Source organism: Meriones unguiculatus, chromosome 4, assembly GCF_030254825.1.
Source record: "Meriones unguiculatus strain TT.TT164.6M chromosome 4, Bangor_MerUng_6.1, whole genome shotgun sequence".
Taxonomy (NCBI): Eukaryota; Metazoa; Chordata; class Mammalia; order Rodentia; family Muridae; genus Meriones; species Meriones unguiculatus.
The window spans coordinates 6,283,728-6,307,914 of NC_083352.1; the positions used below are offsets into that span (position 1 = coordinate 6,283,728).

General features: G+C 50.3%; 1 protein-coding gene across 1 annotated transcript in view; it reads right to left on the reverse strand.

Moving 5' to 3' along the window:
• The window catches only part of Col4a1 (collagen type IV alpha 1 chain), a 110,913-nt gene that overhangs the window by 16,791 nt on the left and 69,935 nt on the right, over positions 1-24,187 (reverse strand). Inside the window, exons 12-40 of the mRNA XM_021637533.2 lie at positions 23,599-23,640; positions 22,531-22,617; positions 21,634-21,660; positions 21,429-21,479; positions 20,787-20,831; positions 20,648-20,701; positions 19,532-19,573; positions 18,041-18,125; positions 17,708-17,743; positions 16,750-16,914; positions 15,506-15,601; positions 14,145-14,228; positions 13,640-13,710; positions 9,531-9,722; positions 8,873-9,041; positions 6,631-6,723; positions 6,442-6,546; positions 5,620-5,717; positions 4,739-4,889; positions 4,437-4,550; positions 3,662-3,829; positions 3,440-3,529; positions 2,600-2,752; positions 2,355-2,453; positions 2,166-2,255; positions 1,807-1,946; positions 1,293-1,419; positions 1,122-1,202; positions 593-691 (exon numbers count right to left, since the gene is read on the reverse strand). Of these exons, the coding sequence (XP_021493208.1) occupies positions 593-691; positions 1,122-1,202; positions 1,293-1,419; positions 1,807-1,946; positions 2,166-2,255; positions 2,355-2,453; positions 2,600-2,752; positions 3,440-3,529; positions 3,662-3,829; positions 4,437-4,550; positions 4,739-4,889; positions 5,620-5,717; positions 6,442-6,546; positions 6,631-6,723; positions 8,873-9,041; positions 9,531-9,722; positions 13,640-13,710; positions 14,145-14,228; positions 15,506-15,601; positions 16,750-16,914; positions 17,708-17,743; positions 18,041-18,125; positions 19,532-19,573; positions 20,648-20,701; positions 20,787-20,831; positions 21,429-21,479; positions 21,634-21,660; positions 22,531-22,617; positions 23,599-23,640 (2,854 nt within the window). The remainder of the gene's footprint in view (positions 1-592; positions 692-1,121; positions 1,203-1,292; positions 1,420-1,806; positions 1,947-2,165; positions 2,256-2,354; positions 2,454-2,599; positions 2,753-3,439; positions 3,530-3,661; positions 3,830-4,436; positions 4,551-4,738; positions 4,890-5,619; positions 5,718-6,441; positions 6,547-6,630; positions 6,724-8,872; positions 9,042-9,530; positions 9,723-13,639; positions 13,711-14,144; positions 14,229-15,505; positions 15,602-16,749; positions 16,915-17,707; positions 17,744-18,040; positions 18,126-19,531; positions 19,574-20,647; positions 20,702-20,786; positions 20,832-21,428; positions 21,480-21,633; positions 21,661-22,530; positions 22,618-23,598; positions 23,641-24,187) is intronic.

A 24,187-nucleotide genomic window follows, 5' to 3' on the forward strand; every position in this document is an offset into this window, starting at 1 on the left:
AGGAGGTGGCAGAAGCTCCCTCTCAAAGGAGTTGGGCAGTGCAGAGGAGAGCTAACTGCCCATAAGCAGCGGGTGGAGGAGCAATTCAGAGGGAGAACGTGAGAAAGGTTTCCTATGACTTATCTCTACAGAGGATGGAGAGGGAACTGATGAACAGCCAGCGCTAAGTAACAGCCAGGAACCCCTGCTGTTATGGCTGGAAACCCATGGTCCTGCCACGGTACCGCTCTTCCATCAGTAACAGGAGAAGATGCAGAAAGCAATGGCAACCCCAAGCCCCCCAGATCCTGGGAGACTAGGACCCTTTCCAAAACGGGGGGAAATTTCCTCTTCCATTTTGTCTTGTCTTGTCAGTGAACACAGGGCACACAGCCTAGGAGGCGTCTCTCCCAGAAAGTGCTGCTCTGAGTCTTCTGAACGCACCCACTTGTGGAAGAAAGGAGCATCCCCACCAGATGCAGTCCCACCCCTCACATCCACATCTATGTTTTCAGAGTAGCAGGGAACACAGGCGCCTCTGTGCTTTCCAACATGGCGGGCAGCCTTTCGAGTGGACAGCATGACTTCCGCTGGGAAGCAAAACAGGACTCACCTGGTTCACCCTTCTCTCCTGCCGACCCTGGGATTCCATCACTGCCAGGCTCTCCCTTCTGGCCGGCTGGGCCTACAGGGCCAGGAGTGCCAGGGAGACCTTGGGGAGAAACGACATAGTCACTCATGAAGCATCTGTGAAGTGATCCCTTTCAGATACGGTAAAGCGCTGTTCCTGTGGGTTCCTGGCATCCCTGAAGTCAGTTCTGACACGCCTCCAACAGGACCCTCTCAGCTGCTGGGAACAGCATCAGCCCCACCCAGTGCTCGCACGGGGAAAGGAGGGAAAGGTCTGAAATGCCCATCTCATTACAAAAGCAGCTTGGAGACGCTGGCTTCATCTCCCCCAAACCGTGACCACCCTACAGCTCTGCCCGTGGATCTGAAAGTGAAGGGATAGAACCTCTTGCTAACGCCAGACCCCAAACAGCACACCAGGGCCCTCTCACAGTAAAGGATTCTCCCACGAAGCTGGCACTACATTCCCCAACACCTCACCTGCCCACCAAGCACCAGTAAAGGGTGCTTACCCGCTTCTCCTTTGACACCAGGAATGCCATCCAGCCCTGGCAGGCCTTTGTCTCCCTTCTCTCCAGGTAGGCCCGGGCTTCCTAAAGAGAAAATGGAAGTCCGGAAGTTGTATGGACCTGAGCATTCGTCCTCTGTAGCTCACTGCCCAGAGGTTGCCAGCACCCCCCTACCTGGATGGCCGATGCTCCCTGGAGAACCTCTGGGGCCTGGGGACCCTGGCATCCCCGGGGTTCCGGCACTGCCTTTTTCTCCCTTCTCACCAGGGCTGCCCGGGAAACCAGTGAGCCCCTGGTCTCCCTGTGAGGAAGAAGACAGCTCATTAGCTCCAGGTCTGGAAACGGCTTCTCAGGTAACAGATTTTCATGCCATGAGCAGCACATTGCAGAGTTCCCTTTCTTTCCAGCAAAGAAATAAAGCCCGTGTCTGAGAGACAGAACTGACAGTGTCTCCTTTCCATTTATTTGCCAAGTTCCTCAGCCTGCCCTTCTCCTTCCTCCCTGGAATCTGCAGCTACCCTCACCTCTCAAAGAGTATCTAGAGTTTTCCCTGGGGAGAAAAGGTGGTGAGCAGAAGCAGGAGATGACTTTGAGTTAGTTGGAAGGGGTGCTGCATCACAGTTCATGAGTGTGCAGAGACAGTTGACAGAAGTGTGCCAGGAGATTTCCACAGAGGGGAGACGGTCACCTTGTCGCCTGGCCGCCCAGGAATCCCAACGCCAGGCAGACCTGACTGCCCCTTCTCTCCTTTTGCTCCTTTCTCTCCAGGTAAGCCGGGGACACCCTGCGAGCCAGGGATGCCGGGGACGCCTTTTTCTCCAGGTAAACCTAGTGACACAGAGACAACAGAACAACTTGAACTTGACGCCGTGGCACTGAACACAAATCACCAGAAGCCACCCACCCTACACAGGAGACTGTACACTAGAGACATGGCTGCCAGGCTCTCCAGCCTCCTAGTGAGCAGGGCCACCCTGCAGATATCCCACTGTCCCAGTGTGCACTCGGTGTTATGTTACAAAGACTTCGACTCCACATTCAAATCACCTGGCAAGCCCATTCCTCCAACCGATCCTTTGGGTCCAGGGAGTCCAGGGGCTCCTGGTGTTCCACTAAGACCTGGGTCACCTTTAGGTCCTAGAAAGAAACAGAGGAAACCCCACAGGTCAACCTCTGGGGAAAGCACCAAGAAGCGGGTTCCTCGAAAGGACTCTGGCCATAACTGTCCACACCTACCTGGCTGTCCAGGTTGTCCTGCCTGCCCATCCTTCCCAGGAACTCCAGGGGTTCCAGGATCTCCTCGGGAACCTTTATCACCAGTGGGTCCGATTTGTCCTGTATGCCACAGAAAAACATGGTGAGCGCCCATATCTGCTGAGGAAGCACTGTTGCAGAAGAGCGAGAAGATATGTGCTCGTAGAGAAACAGCTTCCCCAGGGAGGCCTGTGTCGCCTGTCACTGAGCACTCTCTTCCCACACACCTTTTTCTCCTTGGTCTCCTTTCTGTCCCTTCATGCTGCCCATGTCCACATGATCCATCGATCCTGGCATGCCGGGAAGCCCAACGTCCCCTTTGTCACCTTTGAAGCCAGGGTCACCCCTAGGTCCTGAGGAGCCTGGAAGGCCATGGTCCCCTATAGAGGAAAGAGAAGCAAGCACCCAGTGAGACCCAGACCCAGCCGTGTCTGAAAGACACTTTCCAGCTGGAACCTGCAAAGTTGGGAAGGATCTAGAACGTGTCAGAAGCTGACACTAATAATTCCAGCACATATCACTTACATTTTCCCTCCTTCCAAAATGTCTTTCTCAATCCTCTATCCTCTGTCACTCCCAAGCACCCCCCCTCGATTATAAACAAATAGGATGGAAAACTTCTGCATCCTGACATCAACTTCCCTTTTTACATCTTATGTTTATAGTCAGCTGCTTCTTCCTTTTAAAAGAGCAGGATTTTGGATCAATTTCAGAGAACAAAAAATACAAAGCCAGTTTGCCTGTGACATGAGCACAGGACATGCACCCTCGTGTGACTGGAATGTCCACAGTGTTTTGCAGAGAGAAACTAAGCCATTCTCATCTTCTCCACACCAGCAAGGCAGCCACAGCACTGCAACCCACACTCTGCGCATGGAGGTAATCCTCTGGAAGAGCAGAATCTTCCAGCCTGTGAGCCACCTGCTGCACTTATTTCATTTGCTTCTTAAAACTAAATGTGATCCATAATAGCGTAAGAACTTCCCAGGATTCTCAAGAAATAAAGACACAAGAGAGTGTGACACACACTCACAGCAGCATGGTTTGCAAGCTGTCAGACCTCTTACCTTTTTCTCCAGGTAACCCTGGGGTGCCAGCTGGTCCTGGGGAGCCTGGTTGTCCTGGAGTTCCCATGACGCCCATTTCTCCTTTAGAACCTGTGTGCAAAAGGCATGTTAAGAAAGTACCCCTGCATGGACCTCAAATGGTAAACGTCTAGGAGTCAGAAAAGAAGGAAGTAAGCAATGTTCCCTCTTGAGGGATCTGGGCAAAGCTCAGATGTCACTTACCTGGGAACCCTGGAAGTCCAGGAGCCCCCTGCTGTCCAGGAAGGCCAGGAAGCCCTGACTGCCCTGTAAGGCCAGGAAGTCCTTGAGAACCTTTATCTCCTTTGGGGCCAGGCATATCCAGGCCTGGGAATCCAGGGAAGCCCTTCTCTCCTTTGACTCCAGGTGGACCTGAGGTTGGGCAAAGTGAATAACTTACAGGATGTTCCAGAGTGGGCACTGTCGGGAAGAATACTGAAGACAGCATGTGAGCGTGCCAGCACTGGGGTCTTGAGTGATGCCTGGTGTTCGGGGTCGTCAAGATAGTGGGTAAGAAGAGAAAGCCCTTCTCTTTCTGCCAGCATGGGTCATCATTACCTCTGGAAAATGTACTTGCCCCAGCCAGTGTAGAGTAGTTTTCACTGAATATTTTGCCCCCCCCCCCCGTACTAGCATAATTTTAGGATTGTTGATACAAAGACAAAGGCAATTAGACAAAAAAAAAAAAAAAAACAATGTTTATATTATTAACAACTTAGCTCCTAACAAAGATAACAGACATTACATTACATAAAATCTTAAATGTTACTGAAGATGTATGTAACAGATTTCTTTGACAAGTTAACTAGCCTCAATGGGAGAAAATAATGGGAATCTACAAAGTTTGGATTAAGCAAACAACCAAACTGTTTTTTTACAAACTGGAATGTACTCTCCCTTCCCTTTATTTTGGCAACTGTGCTAACCTCCCTTCTCACCCCACAGTTCACAGGCTCTGAGGAAGGAACTGTAGTATCACCTGATGACCCTGGTGGTCCTTGTCCTCCGGGAGGGCCCATGGCTCCAGGTGGTCCTACTCCTGGAACCCCTGGTGGACCTGCAGGGCCTTGAACACCAGGAGGTCCTGGGTCACCTGTTGGGAAGGACGGGACTAAGTTCAGAATAGAGTGTATTTCATTCTGTCCACCCTCCATTTGCTCAACAGATACAGATACAAAAGCCTCATAGATTCTCACCACACACCCAATCGCTGTGGCCAGAGCACACAATTCTGTGAGCACATAAAGCACACAGACACCCTGACACAGTCGAAAGCATTACCTCTGATCCCCTGCAGTCCAGGAGGGCCGATTAAGCCCTGTTCTCCAGGGAAGCCTGGTCCCCCGATGTTGCCCTTCTCTCCTGGCGTACCAGGAATGCCCGGAAGGCCTGGCTGCCCCTTGAGTCCTGGTAGCCCAATGCCAGGTTCTCCCTGGAAATCACCAAGACACCAGAAGCAAATTAATCATGAGCATTGGCTCTAGGTGACTGCAGCTGTGTCGCCTGCCACACCTGCTGTCTCCAGGAGAGTGAGGACAAGCCCAGACTAGTTCCATCATGGGTCCTTTCCCCCACCTCACGTTCATGCATTCCAGCAGTTTCCCTCAGTTTCCCCTAATCAGAACAGGAAAGGCGTGACCAGTAGTCACCCAAAAACTCCCATCCAGTCTAGGAAGATGCAGAAGGTGGACACTGGAGGACAAGAAAACTGCTAAATCGCACAGCACAAGGTTGGGCCAGAAACATGTCTACCCAGGGCACACCGGGCAAAGAGGGGATGTGTTTCTAGCTGTCACAATTGGAGGGCGCTCTGTTGACGCCAAGAGTAGATGCCTAAGACACCATTGCTAAAGGGCCACCAGCATGGCCATCTCAGCCACAGCAGCCTTTGCTGGAGTATCTAGTTTCCCTCCCAGTTGACTTATTCTTTTCAGAGGTGGACCTCAAACAGCTTTCATCTGCCACCCACAGTTAGAAACACATTTCACACTGGGACCCAGCACAGGGCAAGAAATATTCACAAAGCTGAAACCACTACTTTCCCTTCTGCCTCTTGTATACTATATCACTAAAAAAGAAATCCTACAAAATCAATAATCCATATATTATATACCCAATTAACAAGAAGTAGGAGCAGGCAGCCTGAGAAGGTCAGTGCCCACCTTTTGGCCTTGTGGTCCTGGGTTTCCAGGTAAGCCATTGAATCCAGGACGACCTGGACTGCCGGGTAGGCCTCTCTCTCCAGGCAAGCCATCCACACCTGTTTTGAGGAGTCGAGAAAATCATTACAGATACAAGGTCACTCTCTGCACACTCTTCATTGTGTCAGTAACTGTCACGCTGCCAGTCTAGAGTCACCTGGGAGACGAGACCTCTCGGCATGTCTGAAGGGGTTTGGGGGCTGGTTTAAGTGAGGTGAGAAGACCCGCCATGGCGGCGGGGCCATCCCAGGGGCTGGGTCAGTGATGGAACGAAACCATGAGCTGAGCCCCAGCGTCCATCCCTCTCTCTCTGCTCCCTGACTACAAACAGGAGAGGAGCCGCAGCACGCTCCAGTGCCAGTGCTTTCCCACCACGATGCATCCTCAGGTCAGGAGCTGAGAAAAGCCCTCCCTCCCTCTCTTAACTTGCTCCGGTCAGTGGTTTGTCGCAGCATCTCACAAAGTAACTAATACAACACGGAGACGGAAACAGCACGTGCCGATGCCCGGCAGGCTACACAGCCCTCATCTACCGCCTGTGTCTGGAGCAGACCCTCTACCAAGATGGCACCAGCCAGTTGCCTGAGGCGGTGGGATCACCGTCGCTTGAGCGGCACGAACACATGAGGGACTGGGCGTGTCCTTCCTGCCAGGGCCTGTTCTTCCTCACAGGTTCACATGAAGCTCATACCACAACCCTCACCGCAGACCAGTCACTCAGTGACAGGACTCCCTTCCCCATTTGGCCCTTTGGCCAGGGTCGCAGTCCCACACCAGGCTCACCTTTGGGGCCAGGAAGCCCGGGAAATCCAATCCCTGGCTGGCCCACGGCACCCTTCTCTCCCGGGATGCCTGGCCGTCCTGGGATTCCTGGGAGACCTCGGTCACCTGTGGTGAGGAAGGCAAGTGGTCAGTGTGAGAAATGCCGAAGGGAGACCTGTGGTAGCCAGGCAAGCTCGACTTCAACAGTACCTTGTGGCCCTGGGAACCCAGGGGATCCTGGAAGTCCTGCAGCTCCAGGGGGGCCAGGGAGTGGGACAACCTTTCCTGCTTCACCCTTTGGACCTGAGGGAGGAAAACCACAGAATCATATGTGGGAACTGTCACACCTCAGCCTTTCTGAAGACAGGATCACACCCCAGCAATCTCTCAGTACACCTCAAAGGAGCCACCTCTCCCCAGCTCAGGCCTGCACCTACAGGACACACAGGCTGTGGCCACCTCTCCCCATCCTCTACAGCACCCAAAACCCCTGCACATAAAGCCCTTGGGTTTCTCATTTCTCCCCTGCATGTCTAGAATCTCAACCAGACATACTCAAGATGTGTGTCCCCAAATGACCAAAATGTTTATTTGACTCCAGATTCCTTAAGAGTTTCACATTAAGCCCTGGAGAGCTGGAAAAATCTCCCAAAACATAAAGTTAGGTGGCCCTGGGTCGATTCTTGGCTAGCTTTTCCCAAAAAATAAGTAAATAAAAACCAAAAGACAAAACCAACCAACAAACAAAAACCCCCAGACAACCCTATTTTCATTCCATCAAACAGAATCTAAGTTGCTTTCTGTCTGGCTGAACTTGCAGCTGCTCACAAGAGCTAGGCAATGGTGGCTGTGTGCTACCCCACCCTGGCAGTGTCACAGTTCCTAGTGCTCTGGGGTAACCCAGCCCTCTCCACTTTCAGGCCCCACCTCTTCCCAGTTAAGCCCCAGGGAACCCTCGGAGGCCAGGACACTGCCGGTCGGAGGAATCAAGGCTCCTCCAAGTGTGCACAGGGATCAGCACAGCATAGGAACGCCACATTGGAGGACCCTCCAGGAATGGTTGGCCTGCCTCTCACCACAGAGTGTGAGAACCGGCTGACCCCGGCACACATCTGCTATCCAGGAGCCCCTGGAATCCGGGCTTTCTGGTCACCACATAAACACAGCTCTGCGGATCAAAGGTCAACTTTCAGATCCAGAAACTGACAGGGTCTAGAGGGCTGGGAACCCTCCAGAATGTGAACAGCTGGTCAGCACAGCCAGCAGCACCTCCTTCTAGACCCTTCTTCCTGGTGCCGGCATCTACCAGAAGCATGCTGCCGATTCTCTCAGATCCTTCCATGGCTTCCACAAGTTGTTGATTTTGAACCATGGGGAAAGCGACCAAACTTCTCTCTCTGGCTTACTGGGGTCTTCCTAAACCATCCCAGTATTTCCCTTTTCTGGAGGAGTTACCAGCAGGAGAGACACTTCAGTCCCTCTGTTCACAAAGTACAGTTAGTAAGGAGGTCAAGCTGACTGTGCTGATGACAATGGTGACAACACAGCTCCTCAGGGTGCCACCCCTGGGCTAATACTGCCGGGAGAAAACAACATCCCTAAGGAGGACAGGAACTGGTGTAGTCTGGCTACAGCCATGGCTAGGGGAACCATCATCAGTGCTGTAAGCACAGAGTTGTTTGTGTGGAGTTCTTGCGGGGAATTCTGTTCACGGGTTCCCTAACACTGTTTTTTAACCACCCTGAGTCTTTCATTAACCTTTACAACTTTTAAAATCCTTCCCAGTGCATACACCTACTTCCTTCTCTGTGGAAAGCCACTTCTGGCCTCTGCCTCAACTTCCAAGACTGCCTTGTGACAGGCTTGTTCAGGTCAGTATGCAATCCTAGTGCCCAGTGCCCACTTATGCCAGGCAGAGGGCTGTACCCCCCCCAATCCAGCCACCCTCAGTCGCTCTGGGCACTGATGGCAGAGGAAGCAGCATGTTACCCTTGCTGTGGGTTTTCTAACGAACCCTGATGGAGAGCACAGGACGGCAGGGCCTGGGTCTTTTTTCACAAGGCTTACCAATACTCGCTTAGGGGTTGGTACATAAACCACTCTAAAGGCAGTCAGCAAGTGACCTAAGCCAGGAAGAATTAAATAGCAACCCAGGCACTGCAAGTTAGATGCCTGAACATCAGCAGAGGGTGAAGATTATACTGCCTAGAAAATGCAGAAGCTGAAAGGAGCAGAAAATGATTTAAAAATAAAGTCTCATGTTCTACCTCCTTCTCCCTGAGAGGCTCACTAGCTGATCTGTGCTCTCTGTGCGAGCCATCTGACACAGGGAGAAAGGAAGCACAGCACTGACAGACTTGTCTGGTCACATCCCCCCTCTGGGAAGAAGTGAAACACTGTGTACCCCGCATCTCTGACCTTGAAGAGTCCCTTTCAGGTCCTGACGTCTCACCTGGAAGGCCTGGGGACCCTGGGCTTCCAGGAAAGCCTGCGTGTCCTTTTTCACCAATGGGACCAATGGAACCGATTCCTGGGGGTCCAGGAGGGCCGGTGTCACCACGACTCCCGGGGAAGCCAACTCCTCCAGGGGGACCTCGTTCTCCTTTCAATCCTACCGAACCCTGAGGAGACAAGAAGAGGAGAGACTGTCAAGAGACAAGGCTGATTTCTGTACCTGCTGCTGTGCCATCCACAGCAAATTAGTGTCAAGAGTCTAGCCAGCCCCACCAGGACCAGCAGGTCAACTTGGAGTTGATAAGTGACACCAGTATTCTTCTCCCGAAGCAGTGGTCACAGCTAGAGGTCTAGGATCCCGCACTTCAAACAATGACGGGGGTACTGTTAGCCTGAGAATTGTCTCCCATGAAGGACATGAGACAGGAAAACTCATGCATTCAGTCCCGAAACATCAAAAGACTCAGCCATCTGTAAGCTATTATACAAGTCTACACACTACCCCTGCATTCACTGCTGAATGCTGGCGCAGGGTCACGAGCAAGTCTCCGCCATCTGAGGGAAGCACCATGGCTGAGACTCAAAGCATTCATTTCTGTACACTTCGCAGATCCCCATTTGCAAGACACATGTTCCAAGTCTGGAGATGGACCTACCGGGGAGCCTTTGGGTCCAGGGAGCCCTGGGTGGCCATCTCTTCCAGGAGTTCCTGCTCTTCCGGGCATGCCTGGCTGTCCTGGAAAACCTGGATCTCCTTTGTCACCTTTGAGGCGCATGTCAAAAAATATCTCGCCAGGCTCTCCCTTAGCTCCAGGCTGGCCCATAAGGCCTGGTGAACCTTGCGGACCCTACAGAAACAGAACATCTTGTGACACAAAGACCCTACTGTGAGATGCATCAGCGGTCCCTCAGTCCTGGGGCTGAGGAGCCGCCGTTCCAGGAACGACCACATCTTCAGATGTCATGGAGATGCCAGCCAGCAGCTCTGCAACAAAAACAGCGCCATCGCAGCTTTCTTAAAATCCATTACTTTGTTAGGCGGTCCGCATGGACCAGAAGGGAAGGGGGTAACACTGAACACAGTCTTGAGAAATCCTTGAGTCACTTTCCTTCCCCAAATGACTGTCAAGATTTCCAGGGCATGTCCTGGCAACTGTTGGAGCTCTGTCCAACCAGGAACTCAAGACGCTGCGTCTGAGAGCAGAGGCAGCTGGGACAGCTGGAGAGCTGAGGCCTCCATTGTTCACCCAGCCTGGGAGTTCACTACTGAAGCTGCCCGGGTTTCCTTTCGTAATTCACACCCCACAGTCCGGAAGAGATAAGGGCTCCCAGGGCACCGGTGATTGGGAAAACCCAAGGAGAGAAGCCCAGTGCCAGCTCTTTAACTGGGTTTTTGGGAAGCTATTTGGACTTTCCCGAGACTCTGTCAAGAGACACACAAGAATATTTTTAGCTCCTGGAAGTCGAAGCTAGGAAGACTGTCCACAGCCACCACCCTTCTCCCCCAGCTGCTTTGAAAGCTGAGGCACACAAAACAAAGACAACAGCAGAAGAAAGAGCTCCAGCTGCTTGGCCTCTTGGGCATGAGAAGTCTCACCAGGCCCACTGCGGTCCTGGCGGAATCCAAACTCTCCGTAACTTACTTTGTTTTCATCTCTTTTCATAAACTGTATCAAAAGGCCCTTTGGGTAGGTGTGAACTACAATCACGAACCACTGTGTGTGCCTACAGTGTCTACTTCTCCAAGGAAGAGATTAGAAGACCACTTCACAGCAAAATTTGTGAAAAAAATTATAGAAAAAAAAATGGCAACCACTAGTCATACAGACATGCAGGACCCCCATGTACATTCCTGACCTTTATCACAACTCTGTAAGGAAAGCATGAGAGTCCCAGTCTAGCAAAGAAGTGAGCCACATCCCTGAGACTAGCCAGCCAGGAAGTGTAGCGGGTGATTACGGAACAAATGCACCAGTCTGCGAAGCCTGCCCATGGTGCCAGGCCACCTACGCACTGATGCTGGTGGGGGCTGGGGGGTGAGGTGTTACAGAGTGAACCCTCCTGGCCCACACGTCTCTGTGGGCTGCTCAAAGTCCATCTAGGGTGGGACTAATGTGGAAAGGATAACAAACTTTCCTGACCCCAGTGCTCCTAAGAGCCATAAGCGCAAAGGCTGGGGGACAGGGAAGTTTTACTAGCCCACTGTGCCCCGTGGAGCCCTGGGGTCCACACATGAGGCTTTAGCAGGCTCACCCTGAGATGGAGGTCTTAGCAGTCATTCTCTGCCATGTTGTATACAATTTAAATATTTACATTATTGGCGAAAATCAGCTCTTCAGCCAAGCTATCCGCATTTCAAGGGCTCATACACCACCACCGGCCACTGGATACCACACTGAAGTGGTGCAAACACAGAATGCCTCTGAGGTGGCCGAGCCTTCCACTGGACTGTGATAGATGCTCTGGGCTAGCCCTGAGCTAGAATCTGCACATGAGATTATTTGCACAAGGCTGAAGAATGGACAGTAACTGCTGGAAATGTCAGCAGAAGATTGTAGAAACTTCTGCATTTCATCAAATGGCAAGGATTTCTTTCTTAGCCTGTTTCCTGAGTTACTATGCACAGACATGTACTGGAAGGAAACAGACAGCCCTATAAAGCCTTTCCTTGGACATTCGGGTCTTTTCTACCATGTTGTATGGCTGTCATTCCAGAAAACAGTCAGCTTCACTGGGATTATGTTTCTGAAGTCCTCTTTGGAAGAAGAACCAAGGCTTTTCATCTGCCTCCTTGATTTCTAGGCCAAAGAGGTGTCAAGGATTTAGGAGAAGAATCTTGCTGTCCCTAATTTTTTTATTTTGTGTGTATGGGTATTTTGCCTGCAAATATGGCTGTGTACCACATGAATGGCTGGTGTCCATGGAAATCAGAAAAGGATACTAGGTCCCCTGGAACAAAAGTTCCTTATGATTGTGGACAGCTACATGGGTGCTGGGAATTAAACCCAGGTCCTCTGAAAGAACAGCCAGTGCTCTTAACCACTGAGCCATTACTCCATCCCCTTTATTTCTTAAAAGGGGCACTGATGGTACTAAGACAGCTCAGAAACTCTTTTAACACAAACAATTCCCGGATCTGAGATGTTATTGAAAAGATGCCCCATGCAAAGTCTATTTGATCCATGTGCCCTATAGGATTAATCGCTGCCTTGAAAGCTCGGCCCTGGCCGCTTTACCCAGATGGAACATCTGTACTATCTACTTCTGACAATTTCCACTTAGGCCCTGGGCTTAGTCAGTGCCTGCTAGACCTACTGTTTATTCCTAAAATCAAACACTTGGCTTTCCAAGGCAAAGGTCACAAAACACCACCTCAATAGAAGGAAAAGCCACTGTCACACATGTTCCCACGTCCTGCTGCTCCATATCTTCCAGCCTCCAGCCACATTCAAAACACAAGGACCACATCTGAAGCCATGACCTAGCTTCCCAGGAAGCTGCTTACATGCCCTGGCCTTCAGGGGCCGTGCCCATGTTGGGAAGGTCAGGGGGGAGGGGTGTTTTCTTCTTTATCTTGATGACTCCTCCAGCTGTTCCTCTCCCTCACTTCCCTGATCTTCTGGAATTTTCTGTGCTATCTTGGGTCAGGAGCTGAATGCCTGGCTTGGGTTTTAACCAGAGCAGAGGCAAGAAGGACCCCAGGAAAACTGCACAGATAAAGGATGAAGGCGATGAGCAGAGGTAGAAAGACCCTTTTCTGCCTTCAAAGTTCTCACTTTGATCTCCACCACGGAATGCTATTTGAACTTTTCTGCTCAGAACTGTTTTAAATAGTCGTGTCTTCTAACTCAGCCCTCTAGGCACCAGAGGCATTCTGCAGCCCAGAGCTGGGATCTGACTTCAAAAGCACAGAGCCACTGCAGCATTCTTGCTGCTTCCCTCCTACTTTGACTCAATTCTGCCCTGGCCTCCTCGAGAGATGCTTCCAGCAATATCCAAAAGCAGTGAAGAATTTTAAAGAGTTTTGTCAGAAAAGGGTAAGGTCAAATACCTAACTTTTCATTTCTAACAAAAAAGAAGAAAGAGCTCAAAAGATGTATAGAAACTAGCAATGCTTACAGAACCTGGCAGAGGGAAGGGGAGGGGAGGGGTGAGGAAAAGCTTGCAAACAGACCAAGTGTGCACAGTGGACTATTAAAGGTGGAACCCTCCTCATCTCCGAATGGCTTCTCTCAGAACAAAGCTTAGAAGCTGAATTCTATGCAGCAGAAAGCTTTCATGTTCGTCCCTGTGAGCACATGTGGATCTGCCTACAGCCTGGAATACATGAATACCATCTACACAGAATACATGCTGGTGACATGGAGTGCCAGCTTCCCTCCCTCCCTCTGCAGAAGCTCTTGGGCTGAACCCATCCTTGGCAAGATTTAAGATCATGCAGGGGATGCCATAGGCCCTGGTCACAAGAGAGGACCACGGCGGCCGGCATCCTGAGCCTGAGACCCTGTGGGCGGGATGCTATGCTGCCCAGTGGAACCTGAACACCAAGAGCAAGTAGGGAGGTGAGACGGCTTTGGGAACGTGGACAGTGGGTCTAAGTCTCTTGTTCTCTGGGTCTCCTATGTGAGCATACAAAAAGAGGCACACCCACAGTCACTGGGCCAGCTCCCGTACCACACTGGAGCAAGCATAATGAGAACTCACTCCGGCTGTTCCTACAGTGATGGCTTCGAACACGAATGCGCTCTCCCAGCGGTGCACTTACCGGCAATCCTTCAAGACCATCCCTGCCGGGCAGACCTCGGTCACCTTTGGCCCCTGGCTGTCCGGGGAAACCTTAAAAACAGACAGGAGCAGAACAGCTGTGAGACAAGTCTTCCAAACCCCTTTGCCCCAAGACCCAACCTCATCGAAATCTTTCTGTGAAGTAGACTATCAGAAGAAACATCCAGGGCAGTAGAGAAGTAAAACTCAAACTGCCAAGACAGGCTCTGAGAGGCAGTCATGAGCCTCATGCACAAGTCCCTGAGAAGGGAAGATGCAGTGTCCCTCATCCCAGCAGCCTGTGAGACAAACCCACCAGCCTTCCTTGATCTGGAAGAACCACTGTGCCAGCCTCCATCAACCAGGTAAGCGCATGGCACAGCCATTCATGTGGACACGCTTGGTGACAGCTTTCATCCTCACTGTCATGCCTCTGCGTCTGAGGCAGCCAGTGTCCAACCCCAGAGCCATCTCTAACATGTTTCACCTCACGCCCTATGGCTTACCAATCTCTCCTGGGGGGCCCTGTGGCCCAGGAGGGCCTCGAAGTCCTTCTGTGTCACACGCAAGGCAGCTCTCTCCTTTCTGACCTGAAAGAGGAAGCACAGGGTGCTTAGAGCATGGTTGATGGATGCTCAGCACACGGTTGATGGGTGCTTATCACACTGTTGATTTGTGTCTCAGACTGCCAACAGACTGCTCTGCACTGCTCCGAGAGTAGACACAGGAGTCCTGGGGGTGGTCCAGCCAGGGTCTTCCTTCTCTGTCATCATCATGGCCTGCAGCACTGCTCACTAGTTAGATGATCTCACACCCATCCCATGAGAATAGTTCAGGCCCCAGCATCACACCACACAGACACACACGTGCACACACGTATACACACACACACACTCACATACATGCACCTACATGCTGCATCTCCTAGGACTCAGAGGATAGTTAGATGGAAAGATTTCAGCCTAAAAATCTCTAGACCCTGGGTCCATCATAAAAGTGTATAACTCATCTGTCACACATGTTCCCGCGTCCTGCTGCTCCATATCTTCCACCACAGTCCACTGTGGTGACTGTGGTGAGGAGAGTTACATAGCCACCCTAAGCTGACCTCTGACACCGTTTCCCATGCAACGTTTGGACTTCCAAAGGGCCAAAATTCTGTATAGGTCAAGCCAGAAATGGTCAACCATGGGCCGGTTTTACGAGGGCCCCAGTTTGTTCTGCTCCAAGTCTAACAAGCACATAAATACTGGAATGCCATTGTCTACTTCCTGCTACGTCAATGCTCGCACTGTTAGTGCAGCAACAGTCCCCCTTTCCCCGGATCCAACTGGCAAAGAGATAAATCAGTGTCCTGCACTGACATCACAGCAAACACTTGAAAGGCTAGAGATAAAACTGAGAGCACACAGTAAAGCTGGTTAATCCAGCAGCGGCGGAGCTGTCTGCCCCGACTGCGCAGACACGTGAGAGCTCGTCAGTAACCGTGTACACATCCCTGACTTGGCTTAAACGGCTTGTGTCCTTCAAGAAGGACACTCTCAGCATTTGAACTGAAGGCTTCTGGTATCCGCTGTTAATACATCAACAAGGCTAGACTCTCAATCTTGAGAGTATGTGAAGGACAGTCGTCCGGCCATCGTGGCTAGGGCTCCCCTCCTTCTCCCCACCACGGCATCAGCACCAGACATCCTCAGCCGAGCTACAGAGTGTCTTCTTGGGAGGGGATGTGAAGGACCCCCAAGCAGAGAATAGTGAATATGCCTGCACCTGGCCCTCGTCTGAAAACACCTAAGCCAGTCAGCAGGTGAAGCTGCTCAGCCCAAACACAGCTACCACACAAGTGAAATGAAACAGAACTCCTTACCTTTCTCTCCCATTTCTCCTGTCAAGCCTGGCGCTCCTGGAGTCCCAGGAGGACCCTGGTCCCCAGGTGGTCCAGGCTGACACTCCACAATGCCATCTGAAAGTAATGATTAAAAAACGTAAGATATAGGCAGGCATCCCTGCTCTCTACGAATCTGATCCTTGAGTCTAAAAAGAAAATGTTAGGCTGATTTGAACATTTTAGAAATTCAATTCTCATTTGCTTCCCAAAGAGCCTGTGTTTTTAACTTGCGAAACAAAACTAACATAGGAAAGGAAACAGCGGGTTCTGGGCGGAATGTCTCCAGGATGGCCGGCCCTCATCCTCACTTTCCACATTTCAAAAGTCAAAAGGAAAGGAAGTCCCATAAAACCAGATATAATCTGTCCATCCTCCCACAGGGAATTCACACTAATACTTTCCCAAGGGAGCTGCCTATCTGGATTCAATCATCCCCTCAGCCCTTATCTGTCTTCCTTGCCAGCCTCATCCTGGGAACTTCCTTCCCCCTCATGAAGATGGGCTTGAGTTCTTGGAATCGGCATCACCGGAGTCCAAGCTCATAAATCTTACGTGATCAGCCACACACAGGGGTTCCCTAAGCCCCCTCTCCAGCCCACAGTGCTGATCAGCCTCATATTAGGACTCTACTGCAGATAACCCCTACAGCCAGAAGTCTCCAACACCCTGCTTTGGAAGTCTGAAATGCTCCCCTGACCTGGTTGACTTAAATCTTCTAGAACTTTTTTATAATTCTTGAAATGGAATCACAGTATCACAATTTGCCAGTTGTGAGCTTATATTTCCTACTCATCTTTTCTTGAAAGCTGATATAGGAAAAGGCCGAGTGACTGTCCATCTCGGCTGCATTATACCTTGGCATACTCTAGCCTGATGTGTCCCCACATATACGCTAAGCAGCTTTATGGCAGTCTCTCTGCATGAAGTAGAACACATTCAGCTGTCAATCACAGCCAAACCAACCAACCTGCTTACCTTTAGCCTCAGATGCTAGGAGACTTAGAGCTGGCCAATGTGTCCCTTTTCCCTTTAAGCCTATTTGATTGTTAGTGATTGTATTTTTGTAACAGAGTTAACCTTGTAAAACTACACAAGCAAAATGTGAACGGCCAGTGCTGGGAAGCCCAAGCCTTTACATGGTGCTGTTTCTAGCAGCAATCATGGTGCCCATCCAGCTCTGCCCTGGGTATCTGACATCTGACAGGACATGCATGGGCACTTACTTGTGTGGCCTGGCTGCCCAGGGGGTCCAGGAGGACCAGGAGGCCCTGGGGCGCCATCTCTTCCGCTTGGTCCTGGTAAAGACACGCCTGGCAATCCTTGGTCACCTTTTAATCCTCTTTCGCCTGGGAAGCCAGGAGCACCAGGCTGGCCTGGAATAGTGAAGCCTGCAACAGGCACAGAAGCTCATGTAAATAGCCTGAAGGTGATGTGACAGCTGTGCAGAAACTCCAGTCTCCCGGAGGAAAACTGTCTACTGGGATCCTCAGTGAGGGGTCCCTCTAGAAAAGCACAATCCAGTAAGCCTGGGGCCATCAAGCCTAGCAAAGCTAGGTGACAGGTCTGAAAATGCAGAGTCCACTTTGCCACATGATATACTAAGGTGTTAAGGGGTCACACGAGGTGACCTGATACAGTGCAGAAGGGCTGGCAGTGGAGACCCTGAGCAGCACAGCTCTGGGAGCCACACCCAGTCAGCCCTGCTGTCCTGGGGAGGGAACAGCCATGTGTGGATCCAAGTAAACACAGGGAGACTCTGGAAGTCTCAGAGCAAGTAGAGAGCAGAAAGACACTGCTGCTGGAGGAAGCCAAAGGCACGCCATGCCTTTCACCCATCTTGGAGGGAACCACAGCCCAACAGCTGGAAGAACTTGGCAGAGCCAAGTCCCACGCAAGGGCAGGGTGGGCACCCAGAGGACCAGCCAGAGGGCAAGTCAGTGTCCCCTGGGAAGCAAGGACCCACACTGTCTGAACACGCGCCTACAGATGGGGAACGGCATGCTAATCTATATCTATGAAATATAAAGTGAGCACACACCAGGGCACGCTGGGCTTTGCTAACTAGAGAGACACGTAAGAAGCTGCAGCCTGCCTCATGTGCACACACGGTGTGTATGACAGACACAAGGGGCAAGAAACGACACAGGAAGTGCAACATTCTACAAGAAATAAGGATCTCACCTGGAGGGCCTGGCTGGCCTTGTATTCCAGGGTAACCTTGAAAGGAGGAGAGAGAATTGGACAAAGTGAGGTGACGTCGCTCACGCATGGACATTTTCTGCTTCTCTGCCACCGTCTAGCCAGGACTACTTAAAGGTGTCCACAATATAGGGTGGGAAGATGGAACCAGGGTCCCCAGAACATCCCTGCAGAGACACCACAGCAGAAAGCCACAGGGGACAAGGACTCCTAGGAACCTCCTCACATCCTGGTGAGGTTGGGGAGAGGGAGGAGGGGAAGGGCAGAGAGGGGCAGAAGGGAGGGAGACAAGGAAGCAGACAAGCTGCAGCCTACCTTTGGGGCCTGGCTCTCCTCTTATCCCTGGCGTTCCTGGGTAGCCTCTGTCTCCTTTCTCTCCCAAAGGCCTGGTGCCCACCACCTGCACAAAAGCACAGGTCTCTGAGGATATGGGAGTTGCTGAGAGCACACTGTCCGGTATCCTCCCACCTCACGGAATACAAAGAAGCCATGGTGGTGTGCAGGGGTCAGGGGGAGGGTCTGGAAGAGCTACAGAACGAGTGTCATGTACCGCTTTGTGCTAAATTGCCAGGCAGTTTGGCCTTGTTTGTACAATTTCCCCAGCAGCAGCAACGCTCTTGCTCAGTCAGCTAAGGCCTAGTCTAAAATGTGCAAATGCACCCAAGCCATGAAACACACAGCTCGCTTCACGGGCAACACAGGAATGCCCTTCGGTTTCTTCCGAAGCACAGGTGAGGAACACACTTTTCTTTTCTTTCTTTTCTTTTCTTTTTTTTTTTTTTTTTTTTTTTTTTTACTTTTATTGAAGGATATCTTATGCTTTTGTTCCTTTAGAAGACAAAAGGGCACTTCCTAGAAATTACGAGGACACAGGCCAGGAAGAAAGCACTGCCAACCTCCCCAAGAAAGAGAAACTTGCCTCGCCATGTTCCTGAATCACCAAAGTGCAAGGAGAGGGGCAAAGTCAAGCCTCGAGACACTACCTTTCCAGAACCCTCCACAACAACAAATCAGGGGACACTGTTTAAAGTGCCGTTGGGCAGCTTTGCTTCAGCCATTCTACAACATGTACATCTATTAAAAATCACTGCGCATTCCAAGGATATGTAAATTTTGTCAATTCAAAAATAAATAAAGCTAAAACCGTTAAAACTAACTAAGATGTGTTGGTGGGACTGAGGTGATGTGAGAATCTGCCGGCCCTCGGGTGAGTCACACATGAGAGCACAGATGAAGAAATGCTGAGCACATCAAGGCGGTCAGAGGACGGCAGTCCTGTTGCTGAAATGAGGCCTCAGAAACAAACTCTGGCACCCAAGCCCTCATTCACACAGCGAGGGACACAGACCCACACCCACACCGCCTTCAGCAAACAGGACAGGAGCACACACTGTTTCAAAAACAATTTGGAACAGAACAACTGAAATGATAGTGGGTCAGAATGCACACGAACAAGGAGTGAATGTTACTTGGAAAACAAAAGTTGGTTTTGCTAGAACAGTCAGACAATAGTTGATCTGCTCCTCTTACAAAATTTTCCTTGATGGACAATTAAAAAATAATTAAAAAAAAAAAACAAATTTCAAAATAGGTAGCTAGTTTATCCGTGTGCAAAGTTTTTCATTTCCAGAAGTTTGAGGATATGTAAAAATGCTAAAAGTGTGATTGTTAAATATTGGAGCAAATTGTTATTTGCTTCATGTAACAGGCTCCCACTTCAGATAAGAGCATCCTGCAGGGGGCAGTGGCAGCAGAGCAAGCATCCATGCAACCCAGGGCCCACCACAAGCCACACCCATTACTTACAGTTCCAGGGGGGCCTGGAAGTCCAGCTTCGCCCTTCTCTCCCTGCAAGGAACATGCGCAGTTATTTCCAGCGGTACCATGTGGATGACCATATTGACGTAAAACTCTAAACTGGTCCTTCACAACCCCAGCCTCTGCCTCTGGGCCTGGCTGTGCTACTGTGTGGTCATCACAAAAAAAAATAGGAGTACAGCTCATCTCAGCACACAAAGGTGGCCTGGGGGAAAGATGTCTATGCCACCTACGGAGAAGGCTGAAGAGACGGTGCTCACTCCACCATGTGGCTCCTCCTCGAAGGAGCCTTACAGAGCCTGGTAGAAGCACAATGTTCTCCTCTAAATCGCTACAAGCCACAGCTTCTAATTCCTGAAGGTATCTCCTCAGGTTTTTATGTCTACATTTACACTAAAAGTCCCAATAAAAATTCCAGTGTTGGCTTCAAACAACTTTAGAACGACCTAGAACCCAGTCAGCAGATGGCATGGATGTTAGAGATGTCCACATGGATTAGAGTCTCCTTGCTTTATTAAGGAAGCGTTTTGACTTCACAAAGCAGGATGTGGGCCAGTGAGGTTCCTCAGCGGTAGGAGCACCTGCCAGCAAGCCTGGTGATGGCTCCGGCCCCACATGAGGGCAGGAGAGAATGCACTCTCACCAACCTTCCTCTGACCTCCTCAGGTGGCTCGTGTGTGCCTACACACAATCAAGCAAACAATCAATATAAGCAATATAAGTTTTTAAAGAAAAGGTTTTGAAGGAAAAAAAGAAAGTCAAGATGTGTCCTTCAAACCCGCTTTGTAGAGAGGAACAGCAGGAGGCAGAAAACTTGGCCATTCTCTCTTTTCTTATACTTTCGTATTTTCTCTTACTTTACAATCGGGGAAAAACTAATCTCTACAAAAAAAAGACAGAAGCTTGATCAGATGTGTCACGTGACAGTCATCTTCTAAATAATTCATCAACTGCGGAAAAGTCCACAAACTGGTAAATCCGCACAGAATAGAGATGTGTCTTCCCCTTGACATAGCTCAGAGTTCTTTATTCCAGAAAATAAATGAGCACAACTCTAGGACAAACAACCCAGTAAAGGTAAGAACTCAAAATGTCAACACGTACCTGAGGGCCCTGCCGGCCTGGGAGTCCTGGATACCCAGAATCACCAGGAAAGCCCTACAAGGAATGAAGGTGCAAGGGTTGTCAGGGAGGCGAAGAGCAGCGCTTGTCCACCCAGAAGCTGCAGAGGGAGGACACTTACCGGACTCCCCTTCTCTCCTTTCTCACCATCTTTTCCAGGTTTCCCCTGTACAATAAAGAGACACGCGTGAACGTTTCACAAATAATTATAGCTCTGTTCATCTCTCTCCCTAGTGAGGTACAAGATGGGGAGAGAAGAGGACCACATGAGTTGCTAGGTCACCGGGGAGGAAGATGGCTCAATTTCTGAAGAGCAGAGTACACACAGCTACAGATGCCAGTGTCTTAGGTACCAAGGCGCTACTTTGTCATTGGCAGTGAGCACAGAGGCTGAGATGGAAGGCTGATTTTTTTCCCACACGGTGACTTTGGGGAAGCACAAGACGTTCCCAGAAACTGGCAGCTCGGCAGATGTCCCACTGCCGCTGTCCAGACAGGAAGAAGTACGTGGGCCTGTCAGGGTCCCAGACACACACAAGTAGGTGTTCAGGTCTGGTGTCAGGAAGAGTGACAAAAACACCTAAACACCTGCTCTGACAACAGGTAGGTGTCCCAGGGACCGCACAGGGATGACTCCTGAAAAGCCCCCTCCCTGGGAGGCTCAGGGGGGTCTGGAGAAGCAATCAATCTTCCCTTCATTTCTGTGAGTCTGGGGACCAGAGGGGAGTGTGTCCACAGTGAGGCATGGATAGCTCTCACTTACCCGAGGCCCTTGCTTGCCAGGTTCACCTTTCTCTCCCACTCCTGGCATTCCCTGAAGAGACAAGGAGACAAGGAGTTAGAGCCGCTGATATGTGCAAATTCAGCATGAAGCCAGATGCACGCTGGCTTTGGTAAGAAACACCAATACCATAATGTATCATCCTTCACATAAAAATAATATTGGCAAAGAAGCTCAAAGCACTCACCTGGAAGCCGGGTTCACCTTTCTGACCCTAAAAGAATGGAGGCGTTGGGAGAGACAGATTAGTACCATCCTCTGGCTGTATCCGCCATCTTATAGCCATATCACGCCCTTGTTGCTTCTGTTTTCCTTCTTCTTTCCTCCCTTTCTCTCTCTTCCTGTCTTTTCTGAGACAGGGTCTCTTTATGAAGCTCTGATTAGCCTGGTGTGTAGCCCAGAACTTGTGGCAATTCTCCTGCTTCAGCATTCTTGGTGTTATGATCGCAGGGGTGAGCTGCCATGCCTGGACCAGTTACTCAGATGCTACGCTGAACACTTTTTTTTTTTCTTAACCCAGGTTGCAGAGATGGCTTGGCCTTCAAGAGCATGCACTGCTCTTGCAGAAGACCTGAGTTTATGTCTCAGCACCACAGCATGCTGCTGAGAGCCACCTGTAACTGTAGCTCAAGGGCGGTACAATGTTTCTGGCCTCTGTTATCACATACACACACGTGTATAAACTCACACAGAGACGCATACATGCAGATAATTGAAAAAAAATCCTTCTTTCCCCACATTTACAAAAGCTGCACACTGCACACACAAAAACCCTTTCTGGCATGGTTTATACGAAAGTCTAATACGACCTTGGTGAAAGAATGGGCATGGCCTCCCTCAGCTGGACCCCTCTCCCCAGTGTCAGGCTTACTTAAGAAGCCCTTGGTTAGGTGAGTCAGGACAGGGTGGCCCTGAGCCAACCCAGTGCAGCCATGTCTGCCCTCAAAGGACGTCTATAAACCCACTCCCCAGGGCAGGACTGATTATGGCTGGAGAACCTGAATTTTGATCCAGCTTCTCTTTGTCCCTCAGAGTATGTACAAAATTAGAGAACAGACATCCACCAAACAGAGCCCAGGCATACCTTTTCTCCTGTTGGGGCGAAGTCTCCTTTTTCCTTAACTTGTGCCTGTCCGGGTACTCCGGGAGGACCACTGACCCCTTGCTCGCCCTGTAATGTAAAATTCGGAGGTTGATGAGGTACAAAAATAATACAAAGACTGAAGAGAGGATAGTAAAAGCCTTAAATTGAACACTGGCGCGTTATCCTCCCATAGCAAAAGCCTTGGCTTCTGTAGGAAAATGGACTAGGGGGTGTCCCAGAGAGGTACGCTTCTCAGGCTTAGAAGCCTGCACAGCTGCAGCACACATCAGCACGTGCACCTGCCCACAGCTGCACCCCTGTGTTAGCGAGAACACACACCAGCTGATAGGAGTTTGGCAGGAAAGAGGATGTTTTAGGCAAGCCAAAAATATGAGAACAACTTGGCTTCTTCTTCCTCAGGCAGTCTAACAGCTGGGCACACTTGGAATTAAAGTCAGCCAGAAATGAGTGAGGGCCAAAGACCTCAACAGTAAAAACCAGAGCCCAGGCCCTGTCCAGCCCCACCATGTCTGGTACCCACTGGTGGCAGCTGCTCGCAGCAGCTTGCCAAAGACCAGGCAGTAACTGTGATAATGCCCCTTTGTCTTGCCCAGGGACATGACTAGAGAGGACAGCAGGGGGCCAGGTGCCCACTGTTTGCCCTTCTTGCCAAGAAAAGGATGGTTGTCCAGTCTTCACCATCGCATCCCCCTGCCACTTCCAAGACACACATCCTCAGTGCCCATCTGGTCCCTGAGGAAGAACCAATTGCCACCTTCAACATACCTCCTTGCACTGGCTGCCATCATTGTTGGGCTTAATACAGTTATGCTAGTTTAACTTTCACTCTTTTGAAATGAATTTGCAATCAGATTTGCGATCTGATGATTTGATGATTTGGCTGAGCCCTCTGTTCAGAAAAGGGGAACTGGCATCCTCATGTCACTGGGCCCCACAGTTGGCCTCACTTTTTGGCAAAGTGGAATAAGCCCTGCAATCCTAGCAGTTCATCTATGTCTCCGCCAAACTCAAGAACACAAAAAAGAACCACAACGGGTACTCACTCACCTTGTCACCCTTTGGTCCTTGGAAGCTGGAGCCCATCTGCCCCTGTTGATTACAAATCACTCTGTATCATTAAGGGTGTCTGTCACCTTGGCCAGCATCCTCAAGCCCCACTCAGGTGGGACAAGAGGTTAGGCTTCAAACAACAGTTTTGTCCTACAAGTATCATAAGCTTTGCAAGAAAAGCCACACTGGATGTGATGACTGTGCAAAGATTTTTACAAATATTATAATACAGAATTCGTTAACAGACAGGTTTTAAACTCTGGGTTCAGAAAAGTAAGGGAATGATCAATGAATCCAAAGTATTAACTAAGGGATGAGTATATGAAAGTGGAGGGTCTCAAAGATGAGGAGAAGGAGGAAGAGAATGTGATGGTGTGATGAGGATGATAGTAGGTAGATAATAGATGATAGAAAAATGACTGACAGGTGACAATCAATAGAGAGATGAGCAGACATACATAAATGCATAATACTGACAGGAAGTCACATGTGTGGGTAAGGTTGAGGCAATTTTCCACAGCTCTTTAGAATAACTTACAGAAGGAATTACAGAATCTCACTATAGTCTTACACTAAAGCTGAGAGC